This window comes from Nasonia vitripennis (genome assembly GCF_009193385.2).
Source record: "Nasonia vitripennis strain AsymCx chromosome 1 unlocalized genomic scaffold, Nvit_psr_1.1 chr1_random0003, whole genome shotgun sequence".
NCBI classification, from domain to species: domain Eukaryota; kingdom Metazoa; phylum Arthropoda; class Insecta; order Hymenoptera; family Pteromalidae; genus Nasonia; species Nasonia vitripennis.
In genome coordinates this window covers 2,213,210-2,226,447 of record NW_022279589.1, presented here as the reverse complement: position 1 = coordinate 2,226,447, position 13,238 = coordinate 2,213,210, and the positions used below count along the sequence as shown (strand labels likewise).

The 13,238-nt window shown below is 40.3% G+C and overlaps 1 protein-coding gene across 8 annotated transcripts in view; it reads right to left on the bottom strand.

Moving 5' to 3' along the window:
- Positions 1 to 13,238, bottom strand: part of LOC100119226 (glycogen [starch] synthase) — a 489,541-nt gene that overhangs the window by 56,333 nt on the left and 419,970 nt on the right. For all 8 annotated transcript variants that reach the window (XM_032601246.1, XM_031930050.2, XM_032601245.1 and 5 more), the window contains one exon: positions 176 to 376. In XM_032601246.1, coding sequence (XP_032457137.1) covers positions 176 to 376 — 201 coding nt within the window. The remainder of the gene's footprint in view (positions 1 to 175; positions 377 to 13,238) is intronic.

The window sequence follows — 13,238 nt, the reverse complement described above, 5'->3', positions numbered from 1 at the left end:
TATTAAACCCCCTAAATACTTCAACCTCTCCTATAAATTTCAGTTATAAAAGCCCAAATTTAAAAACTAAATTTTGTATGCAACCATAACTTTTTACAAACTTATATAAAAACTTGTAAGCACTAGACAGTTTATAAAATCGAATCAATAAACAACAGTGAAATTATGTACATACTTCTTTTTCTTCGTCGAATTCATCTTCATCATCCGATCCTTGAACTGATGCAGCTGGTGTAGTATGGCGTGATGATGATGGAGAAGAAGGTTCACTTATTGGTCTTGGATAATTTAAACATTTAACACTGCTTTCAGTAAATTCAGAAGCTAGTTCAGGATACATCTTTATTAATGCTTTAATTCGAGCATGCTGATAATACTGAAACAAATCAAAAGTATGTTTTTAGAACTAAAAAATTAATAAATGTCAAATATGAAGTATATAATCCTCTCCGGGTATAAAACATTTTTTGAATAGCAATCGTACTAGGGATGACGCAGTAGTTAAAGTGAGCAACAAGTAAAGTTACCGAAATGAGCTAAAAGTGGATAAAAAATTTGTTGTTATTATAACAAATATGGCTTTTGCCTGGGCGTAATTAGTTCTAACCAAGCCCTGCTAAACTTTAGGTTAGGGTGTAAAGGTCATCTTGGCAATAAAAGTCGTTTAATCGACGATAAAGATCAAACCTCGGCTACTCAGCATACTCCGCATCAGCGGATCACAAAAAGTAGCTGAATCCTTTTATGCTTGACAGGAAGGAAGACGATTCATTATTTCTTTGAATATGACCATTAAATTCGATTATTTCAACTGTTTACTGAGACTCAGTAACGTAATTTAAAACATTTTTTGTAGATGACTAGGGGGGGGGGTCCCCCCTGCTCGCTTCGCTCGCCAACCCCCCAAGTGCAAATTTTAAGTGATAATCGAAATTTTCTATGTAATTTGAAAATAAAGCTATAATGTTGATAATATTTTAAATTCAAATTATAATTTTTATGTCAAAATTCAAGCTTACAACTATTATATAGAATTTTTTGATAAATTAAAAATTTTATATTTAAATTTTATATTTAAAATTCTTTTTAATTTATATCATCAACTTCAACTCAATCAGTATCTCCATCTGTAACTTCATATTTGAATAACTTGTCCTGATGTCGAACTCAGACCTAATTCTGATTTTTATTAGCTATGTCGCCTTATAATATTTGTATCCGTCTTTATCGCTGTCTTTACCTTTGACTTCACCTTGATGTCTCTGAGTATAATTTGATTTTAGTTTATTTATATTACTATTCTTATTCCTGACTCCATATTTTTTCTGCCGCTATCATTATATGTATCAGCATCTCTATTCTTTCGTTAATATTAATCTGAATTTATATTATTTTTATGTCTAACTCTATCCAGATCATCGATCTCTATCCTAAACTTTATTTATATCTATCCTTTCATTAATCCTCTATCTTTATTTTAAACTTTAACTTTGTATCTACCTCTTTATTAGTATTTTACTTCTTCGTTCATCTCTCTGACTAACCATTAACAACTCCAAAATCTATTCCTTTTTCTTTCTTTATCCTTCTCTTGTACTTTATATCTAAATTTCATATTTTACATTTATAATCTACACTAACTCTGTTCCTATCTTTATCGCTATCTCTACTTTTATCTCCGAGTCTTTCACGAATGCCATCGTTATCCCGAATTCTTATTGTATTTCTATCTTGAGGTTTTCATTTGATCCTTTCGCTTTATCATCCCTATTTCTTTCTTTTCACAGATTGCATATTCATTCTCGATTTTGTTTCTTTACATATGTTGATCTCTGTCGTGATTTCTATTTCTGCTTGCTATACATTTCCAAACTAATTTGTCGCTCAAGGATAATCTATCGTTACCTTTATCTATAGTTTAATTTTTAATGCCGTATCTATTGCGTTTCCAATTGTCTCTCTGTCTTTCTTTAACTTATTATGTAGATCTACATTTTTATAACTTTTAGCGACTTACCTGTATTTCTATCTTGAACTTTGTCTATCTACTTCTGTATCAGTCTTCTTTTTCATACGTATTTCTAATGTTATCGTTATTTCTGACTACATCGATATCCCTATACATTTATATACGACTCTGGATCTATCACAAATTTCATCGTTATCATATCATATTCCCGTCCTCCCTTTTTCGTTATGAAGAATTCTATTCTTATCTTTAATATAATTCTAACATTTCTAGCTTGAACTTCATCTATATTAAAATCTATATTTTTATTATTTCGTATCTTTTCAATTTTCGTCTTTATTTCTTTATTTTTTATTTTTTTCTGACACCCGGTCCATTGCCTCTATGTTTTTTAAAACTTCTTATGTGGATCTACACAGAGAATTTCTGATCTCAGCTGTATTTACAACGTCATAAGTATGGAAGCGCAATGCTCTTTGTAGAGAGGGATCGTAGCGCTCAGTGCCAGGTACAGCAGTAGCCCCTGTATATGGCAGCTACGGACATTGATGGCAGGGAACGCTGCGGTCTAATAAAAGCTGATGCGTGCAGGTCGAGTTGCTAGCTGCCACTAAGAAACGGACAGCACTGTTCCCTGAGACTGCGCTGCATACCTTGTGAAATAGGAACTGCAGCCGTATCTTAAAAGTAAGAGGTGCTCTGTCCTTGCTCAAAGACGGCTGATGTCAGAAATTTTTCTCGTGTATATTTCTACTCTTTTGTAAATCCAGCAATAAAGATAGCACTACATATGTAGCTCTATCTTTATTGCTATCTAAACCTCTGATTGGTCTAAGTTATCTCTATCTGTAACCTAAACTTTTACGAGCACCTTCGGAAGTATAAACGCCTTTTGTATTTCTTACTTTATAAGGACGCCTTTTGTATTTCTTACTTTATGAGGACACATTTTGTATTTCTTACTCTATAAGGACGTCTTTTGTCTTTCATACTTCATCCATATTACTCATCTCCATCTCTACTTATCTCTAATTCTATCGCGAAAGCCATCGACATCCCGAAATCTGATTGTAATTCTATCTCAAACTTTTAATCTGATTCTTTTTCTTCATCTCTTATTATTTTCTTTATCACCATCTTGATTTTGAATTGCATATCTATCTTTTTTTTCAGGTTTCATCTCTATTTCCGATCTCTGTATCTGTCTTTCTAAAATGTTTTATTTAAATCCACAGCTCTACACATTATTGCATTTTAATTGTTTGTATGTCTGTCGCGATCTCTACCTTTGTGTATGGGACAAGACTACATTAAGGTTCAAAAATAAACTGTAAAATCAATGTTGATCAGATATTATGACTTTATAAAAATCTCCTAACGATCAGGTCCTGGTGTGACCTTCTTCCACAAGTTGTCACCGAGAACTGACGCTCTACACATTAAATGCCGCCGAAAACTCGGGCCCACTAAAACAAAAGCGCTTTCCCGAGGACTCGCTAAGGGACTCGAAGCAGTGCGCGCGCTCCTCCATACGTATAGCTATACACACGCAGTCATGTGCCCATGCAAACGCCTCCCGCCACTCGACTCTCTGGCCTGACAGTCACAGATCGGCCCTTTAGCCTTTCCGCACTGAAAGTGACCTTCAAAATCCGCGGAGTAAAACTCCTAGAGGAGGTCGTGGTAGTTTAGGAATGATTATAAAATCACTTCTAACCATATTGACCTGAAGCTACAAATCGCCTTGTCGATTTGCGCATATGAGAGCCAAATGACGGAGAAACGCTCGCTAAAACTACCAATAGGTAGAATATATTAGCAATAAAGAATAAATACGCCGCTCTTGCTCTTAACCCTAGTAGACCTTGTTTACGTCCGGAACAATTCTCCCCCTCGTATAAAATCTCCGTAATTTTGTACCACACATCATACTGCACACTAAAATCAAATATGTGCTGCCAGTACAATTAAACACTAGCGCGAATTTAAAAGTACATAATCTCTGGCATTCGCCCTATGCCTCCAAGAAAACCGTGTAAACTTAAAGAAGGTAAATGGCATCGAACACACGCACAAAATAAAATGTAAAGAACACACATACATGCATACGCCCAAACATACGTCCCAAAAATTCATACTTCGAAATCACTTACTTTTAACAATCTAATTAACTTATGCGCAGGCCTGCTATACTCGCCACTAAAAGTTTGGACTTTCGCAATCCAAATTACATTATGTGCATCGTGCATCGAACACTTTCTGCCTAATCAAAACAGCCACGCTTTTCGCATTCGCATTGAAATAACATCTAGCATTTTCCTTATTTGTCAGTTCATCTCTATCAATCGCGATATAAAACTGCGGCCTCGACATTCGAACTACCTTAGCGCAGAGCGACTCTTAACCAAGGTGCTATAACAGTTTAAGTACGACCGCGAGTCGTCCTGAACCCAAGAGGCGCTACAGCCGTGGAATCGCACTGCCAAATTTCACGCACTGCAAGAGCTTTTTCGCAAATCAAAAACGTCACCGGTACACAGATTTGGTATCCCTAGTGACAATATCACATATTAGTTACTCTCATGCAGCTCATCCCTGTGCGTGTTTGTGCGGCGCACAGTGGGAGAAAATGGACAAAATTCGAGCCACGCGTCATTTTTAATCGTAGAGCCATGATTCTTTTTTAAACTCTTTAAAAAAGCATCAAGTTTAAGCTACAGGTGCGGAGATTATTGTATCACCTTCCCCTAAACCCATGCGACCCCTAGAAGCCACCCCTACCAAACCACAAGCAGTCTAACTCATCTATCCCAGGGAACAGCGAGTTAAATCACTTTATTTTTTCTCAAAATAATTAAGCCACACACCAGAAGCCAGCTAATCACCTAAATACCTACCCCTAACCTGCTTAATCCCTAGAAACCACCCCTACCAAACCACAAGCAATAAAACATGGAAAAATCTTTATTCATGTCGATTTTTCACATTGATATCAGTTAAAATTTAATGTTTAGAGCGAAGAAATCGTGTCCTCGAGACTTAAACTTCAGTGTCACAGTTTCAATTTTGAAAAAAAAGGTAAAAGCACATAAAATGGCGGCTAACACGGGAAAATCGTGAAAAATTTCCAGAATTTTTTACTTGAGAATGATAGACTTTACAAAAAAATTTACTGAAGAAAAAGTTCTTAGATTAAATAAAAAATACGTTGAAATTATATCAGAATTTTTTGAAGATTTCTCGAATTTATTATATTATAGTATAATTTAATATAATTAAATCTATTGATCATACGAGTGTTTGATGGTTAAATGTTTATTTTTGAATTTATTAGATTATGGTATAATATGTTACGTCCGGGCGGCCGCACAGAGCGATTACTCGCACGATAGAAATAATTACAAATTCCGAGTCGACGAGACCTTTTATTTAGCGCAGCCCGCTCACGCGATACCGCCTAGGAAAAAGGTAAAGAAGGGCGCAATTTGACCGGTAGCTCGACTGACGGTGAGACAGTGATAGCTCACCAAGTAGCGTAACTCAGAGTGACTTCTGTACGAGTTGATATTAGCTACAGTAAGACACCATGTACTGACACAATAACGTTACATGCGACACTGACGTGAAATTGTGAATAATGATAGGAGAAACGACTTACCTTGACGAAGCGGAATTGTAGTTACCGACTGGCTAGCTCGCTCTCGTTCTGGCGCTGTAGCTCGTCTCAAAAGGGCGCGAAGTTCGTAATGTAATAATTCGTACGCAAGGATTAAGTAATTGAGAGAAACGATTTATTCAACTCGTCAGATTATAAACGGTACAAGATACAAGTTCTCGACTGAGCACAACTCGTGTCTGAGGTAGAAATATGACTATGTCCAAAAACTTGGCGAACGTTCTGAGTCTAAGTCCGGTTACAGAAAAATAGTTTAAGTCGCGAGTCGGACAGAGCTTCGCCCTACCAGTAAGAACTCCGGACTACGAGAGAGACTCCTCCTTGCTCTCTATTGGTATTTATAGGGATGAGGGTAATGCATAAGCATAGGGAAGGTTCTGGCCAATCAGGATTTAAGGAGGGTGTATGTCTCAGCGGGGGTGGCTCCCCTTTCATTAATCAATGTTCCTTAGTACGTGTCCCCTAGTCTGGCCAGCTGTAATAGTTTTTCTTTATTGTAATTCTCTCATTGTCGTATCGATTTCCGCTTATTTGGGTCGTTCGGCTGAGATTTATAGCTTCTTTATTGTTTGTTAGGTCTGGGGTGTCTCCCCCTGTTTGACCTCGTTTATTCAGGATCGACGCCCTTTCATCTGCCGTCGAGCGTGTCAGTAGCTTGGCTGTTTTGTCGTGCCGACTGTTGCTGGTTTGTTGGTCTCCGTTATGCCTGCCGTGGAATAGTTCCATTTACCGTGGTGAGGTACTCCTTTGGTCGAGCGTGGTATTCGCGTGCGCATTGACCGGCCAGTTTAGATCATAGTAGGCTGACGTGACACTCCCCCTCCTGATTGTTTTTCAGCGTAGGACGCTGATTTTTAAATCTTACTAAATCGGGATAAGTAGGTTTTTTTTTTAAGGATAGAGAGCGGGAAGTAGGTAAGTTTATATATATTGTAAAAATTGTCGTTCGCCGCGTTTTTGGATTTTTTTTTTTTTGTTTACAATGAGTGATTCTTGAGTCGCAGTAGCCTGGATGTTGGAGTCCGAGGTCCGTTCGGTTTGTTGATGGTAGTCCTACGTGGTCGGTCCCATCGCCGCAGGGTCTCTCCCCTTCCGATTTTTAGTCGTTGTGGTGGGCGTACCTCCTTGTTTTCCTTCTTGACCGTGGCGTTTTCCTCTAATTGGTTCTTTTTGCGGGAGTGAGTCCCTTCCTTTGGGTCTATTCGGAAAATTCGTCCCCTGATTGGTTTTTCGCTTTCCCGGTCCTTCTCGGGGTTCGCCTACCTATGTCCCTTTAAAAAGCCTGTACTGCTCGTTCCGTACTCAGTTTCTTGCCTTCTGCTGCCTCGTGAATTTCTTCGTCTGTTCGCGATGTTTTCCGCGATAATTCTCTGTGTTGGTGTCTTGGTGCGTTCCGTGATGGCCGTGATCTCCTCTCTGGCTCCGATTTTCGACCCCGGGTCTTTAGTCGGCATCGTCCTGAGTGGGTCCCTATGAAGCCTGCAGGTTGGGTAAGTTTCGTTTTTTTTTTGTTTACGTTTTCCCCACGTATGTTGTTACCCGGCTTGATCTTAAATTCCTGTTCTGTGTTCCTTGTAGACCGACCGTCAAACCCCGATTGCACCGTCGCCTTCTCCACCGTCGGACTTTGACCCGGAGGAAGAGTCACCTTTATTCACCTTGCCCTGCCATGCGCAGGTTCCCTGGTGGATTGACATCGGGTCATTTTGCCCCCGGTGCCTTCAGCCACGCCATACTTCCCCAATTATTGAGCGCGAATATTACAGCGGTTATGACAGGGTAAGATGTAGTTTTTTTTTTATAAAATATTTGACCCCTCCCGATAGTTCGGTATATTTATCTTATTTTTCTTTCTGTTGTAGCACGTCTTTAATTCCCAGTTCCCGGCTGTTCAGGACATTTCCCCGATTCCTGGATTGAATGCCATGAAGAGAAATGGGAGGATTACGCTGCCTGGAGGATCTGCCCTATTTGCCATTGTCACCTGGACCATCCTCCCCACATGATGCGCCTCTGTTGCAAAGGCGTAAGTTTTTCTTATGTATATTTTTCTTGTGTCCATAGTTTCATTGTTTGTAGTTAATAAAGCTTCTTCTGTGTTTTTTTTTGTGTTACAGAACTGGATCCGTATCTCCGGCAGCAATTGTTGTTCCGCGATGAGGGACTCCGACTTCTTCTAAGAGTTCTCGTGTGTAATTGCGGGTCGCGCCTGTTGTGCTCGCTGTTCAGCTAATAGCTTTCCGTACTCATTTACTCTCTTTTCCCGTAATCGCTTGGCTTCTTGCACTGCTGTGCTGTTTATCTTATCTATCGTTCTTTCGGAGATTGACTCCCACCTGACTCCGATATGCGTGGCTAAAACCTTTTCTTTCACTCTGCCCACTATTGAGAATTTTCGTCTATTTTTGATCGCCTGATCTAAATGACATCGATCGAACCCGATGACTTTTTTGCAGTATCCACACCAGATGTGCGGGATTTCGTTCCGGAGTTCATCCACTGTCCGAATGGTGTGAAGTGAAGCTAAATTTCGTAATTCGAATGCCGTTTCCGAATAGCACCGTTCGCAGAGAAAATTTAATCCGTATTGGTAACTAACACGTTCGTAATTTCTGATTAGTTCGGATTCAGTTTTACGAAACCGATCACGAAATCTGAGGTGGTCGGCCTTCTGATTGCTGCCTGCCCGGTATAAATCTTGTGACATTTTTCGAACTCGCGCGCTGGCGTTACCTCAAGCAGTGTCGCCTCACAAATGTTGCAAGAAGTCGGTAAAGTGATTTTTGAGAGTATATGTGTGTCTAGAAATCGGACGTAATCGCCCCGAGTATCCTGTACAAGCTAATGGTAACAGAGTTGACAATATAGTTTTTTGTGATCGTTAGCGTAGTATCCGTGTACTCCCGCTCTAGTTTTTTTTTGTTTTTTTTTAATTAATAATTTATTAATTAAAAAAATTAATAGTATTAAATTAATAGTTTGGAACGAGTACCAGCCTTCCAATATGTTACGGACCGAGCAGTGGTCCATTAGCTCTTTATCGTTCTCGAAAGTTCAATCCTTGTTTTTCTACACTTAGTTTGCTATTCTAGACAAAGGTCATCATAGTTTTCTTAATTTGTTTAATATCTTCCAGGCGGCGCGCGAACTGTTGTGCGTGTCTTCTCGCGTGTGTTAAGTCTTTATAAACCGCGAGATCACACATATACTTCTTAACTTCACCTCGGATTCCTGTCAAGAACGAATAAATCGCCAATCTTTCCCTATCTTCGGGTGAATCGGTGATTTCGAATACTTCAGTTTTTTCTAAATTGCTTTTACTATTGTAGACTAGGAGAAGTTCCGCTACTCGTGCTCCGTATTCGTTCGCCGACTCACCGCGTCTTTGTGCTGAGCACATAATTTCTTTTGTGACTTCGATTAATTGATTTACTAATGTTTTCTTTGCTTTGTCATCAAGTGCATACATACTACAATAAGCGTATCGGTACAGTTATAACAGAGTTGTTGAGACGATAATTTTTGTTTGATTAGACTTCCGTTTCGAATGAGCGTTTGAAGCTCTTTAGCAGTGGGAATACTCCGTTAGCGTTTGGTAACACCGGGTATAATTGGTTCGCTACCGCTTGATACCGCAATGGTTGCTCTCCCACCTCGGTTAAAATCGCTGCGGGAGCGATGCTGACGTCCTTCGCAGGAGGCGGGGCTTGTGTTTGGTATTCGTTCGGCTGCGGCTGAGGGTCCGGGTCCTTTTCCCTCTCCCTGCCTTGCTCGTTTGATTTCTCCTTTCGCGATCCCAAATGCAACAATAATTACGTTACCGAGTTCCAGAAACTTCCTAAAATGTAAATTGAGAATCCGTATATAGAGTGTAGAGCATAACCGTGAATTATTGTGTCAGCCACGAATTTAACGAGTCTCGCTATCATAAACAAGCCAATTATCCCCGCCGAAGCCGAGCCGAATGTCAAAAACATTCCCCATATTCTACTCCACGTTGATTCCGCGAGTCTCGCCATAGTGTTCTCATCGAACAGTCTCGTGACTGATAGCCCATCCATTCTAGAGCTTCTGCCCGACATGCTCATCGCGATTGAATTAAGCACTGCTGGCATTTCGACCGGAAACATTAGGTGATGTCGCAGCGCTTGTATTTGCGCCGGCGTATATATTCCGCTTTTCGCGAGGTTCGCTGGGTCCGTGTAATTCTACGTCGGTTTCGTTTTCGGTTTTAGCGTGTTTGGTGTTATTCCCTTTGTTACCGACCCTGGTAGCACCGTGTACATTCGTTTTCTAGTTGGAACATAGGCGGGAGTAGTGGATTACATGTAGTTTCTGTCCCGAACGTTTTAAGTATGTGTGTTCGCGGCGTCAAAAAGTATTTTTTGTCATCTTTCATTACGGGCAGCTCTTGATAGCAAGTGCTTTCTTCCCTCCGGTGTACTTCGACTTGCACACATTTCATTAAGTGAACTACTTCGCCTGCTACTAACCCTATGTAGCCGCTCTTATTTGTGATTTGATATGCGAATAAATCTGGTGCCGCTGCCGCTATGCTTAGCGCATTTGCTATTACTCTTTTTTCGAGTTCGCATTTTTGTAATATTAAATCCCTTTATATGTTTTTCTACGTACACAAATTTTGAATTTACATACGCAAATATGTCTAAATTATTGACTGACGGCGCTTTTACAGTTCGAAAGTATTCAGTTTGCAAGCCTTCTAAAAATAATAATTTCGGGTGTTCTGTACGCACGAGGTCGTAACCGCATACGTTTACTGTGCCGACCACTGTAAACGCGAACGTGACTTGCGATGATTCCATAATATACACCGGCCTTTGCGCGTTTCCTTCCTCCGTGACTTTATTTACTTCGCCTGCGTACAACTCCACGTATTTATTGAACTCGCACGTTGTTGGCGGTACCGGGTCCCAAAACGCGTACCAGTCTTCCGAGTCTATGCATTGGTCCTGCGTAAGTGTGCACCTCGTTCCTGATCTCAGAACTATTTCGTTCGTATTTAAATTAACTGATGCTTCGTATTCTTTTAACGTTATTTTGAGATATCCTGAAACTACTACTTTGTCGTATACCCCGTATGGGTCCATGTACGTGCCCGCTTGTTCGCAATTCCCGGAATGATCTATTTTCCCCGCGAAGGTCATCGGGTGCACCGTAGTCGCGTTTATTTTCAAGTTAGTAATCATCTCGTCGCGAAACCTGTGTGTTCGATGCCTATGCATTGTTTTGCACTCTTCTCCCGTTATCTCGTCGAGAAACTTGACCTCGCCTCTAAACACGTCGCTCGAGTGTGAAAACGCACCGCAGGTTCTTGCCGTTCTCTTTATTTCGACTTTACAGAATCTTACGTGCGTGTTCGTAAATTCATTTATTTGCAACAGTTTTACGAATACTCGCGTCGTGTTTACTATCGGCACTACTATATCGCATTCTCCGACATTAATTAGCGAGAAAGTTGTTAAATTAGAGACTTGCTGCGAAAAGTCGTATGCTATTATCGCGGCACCCCCGATGAAAAGTTGAGCTATCGTTGTTAGCCACAAAATCCACATGTTTATCATCTGTAATCATTGTAATTAGTTCATTAAACGTCATTCGTTCTCTTTTTTTTATCTAACAAACATTTATGTGTATTGTTTATCATGTTTGTCTGTTGTTTGCATGTACCGCTTGCTTGTTCTTGTTTTTATTTGTCTTCGTTTTATGGTTATTGTGAGCGGGTAGGTAGCAGGAAAAGAAAAAAAAAATTTTTGAAGCTTGTGTTTGTTGGTGATCGCGTATTTCTAGAGTACGCGTATTCGTGTCTGCCATAATAGCGCGTGTATGCGTGTTGGCCTGTAGCGTGTTTGAAAAAAATTTTACAACTTGCACTGAATGTGATTTAATTTTTTTTACTGTGCTTTTCATGCATTGTTTACGATGTGCATACGGTTATGTTGTAGTTCTTCTTCTACTTAGTCTTATCATTTTCATTCTCCACATGCGACATGCGTAGCCTGTTTGCGTGTATGATTTTTTCTTTAGTCGCGCTTATTTGTATTTTTACGTTACCGTTGGGGCTCACGTCGAGCCCTGTATATGGTCCTTTATATTGATCCTCGAATTTATGCGGTTTCGGGCCGCTTAGTAGCCATACGTAGTTTCCAATTTGTAGTGTTTTAATATTTACTCGTCGGTCATAATATTGTTTCGCCCTCTCCTTCGTTTTAATCGAGTTTTCTCTCGCCGTCGCTTGGAGACTATTAAGTCGGGTTACCAGCTCCCTCATATAACCATTAAAGGTTGGTAATAAATCTTCCTCCTCGAGTTCGCCTTCTTCCGGCGTGCATGCTAGCCTCCCGAATACGAGCTCGAACGGCGTGTGCCAAGTGGCCTCACTAACACTGGTGTTAAAATTAAATGTTGCTAAGTCTATATACTCGTCCCAGTCTTTTTTATTCTTTTGTACGAAAAACTTCACGTATTCCATCAGGCCGGAATGCGAGCGTTCGAGTGACCCGTTCGACTGTGGGTGAAATGCCGTTGTTTTTATTTGTTTAATTCTAAATCGTTTTGCCACTCTTTTCATTAGTTTGCTAAGAAAATTTGTTCCTTGGTCCGTTAATATTACTCTCGGCGCTCCAAAAACAAAAATGACTTTCCGTATTAGTGCGTTTGCGACTGTAGCTGCCGTAACGTCCCCCATTGGTTCGGCTGTCGCGAATTTTGTCAGATTATCTTGGAACGTTAGTACGTATTCGTTGCCACTATCCGTCGGAGGTAGCGGGCCTACTACGTCCATGGCTAATTTTTCCATCCTTACTGTTGGTGTGTCTGTAATCCCCATAGGGAGTTTTGTTTTTACTCTAACTAATTTCTTTAATTGGCAGTCTAAACATTTTCGCACGAAAGCTTGTATCTCTTCCTTTAAATTTTCCCAATAATAGTTTAGTTTAATTCTTTTATAGGTTTTTGTTACGCCGCGGTGTCCCCCGACTATGGATGCGTGCGCCGCTTTTATTATTGTTTCACGATCTTCCGCCAATGGATATTTTATAAGCCCCAAACAAATTATTAGTTTAGTGCGCGAGCGAGCGAGTGATTCTTTTAATGGTTTTATCGCGTCGCGCCATTCCAATTCTTCGATTCTTTCGGTTTTTGCTATACTTATCGATTTCAAGCCTGCTTGATTTAAAAATGGAATTAAATTGGTGCACAAAATCTCGATGTTGTGTCGTGCCAGGGTCGGCCCGATTCGTGCCTCATCTCGTAATGGTAGCGCTATATGCGTTTTATTATTGATGCGTATCGACACTGGAACTCCGACCTGTAGTCGTGCGAACATCGGTAACTTTCCCATAATTTTTAATTGTCTTGCCCCTTCATCGCAAGGTTCTCCCTTTGTCGAGATAAAGTACATAAAGTTGTCTTTCCGCATAAACATCTATTCTCGGCAGGTAATGGCTTCCTCTGAGTTTTGAATATCCCATTGGCTTCCATTTTCAGTCGTGTTCGGGGGTTCCGACCCTTCTCCCGGGTCGTCGCTTTGCCCCTCATCGATCCCCTCTTGCGTTTCTCTAATGTCGCTTT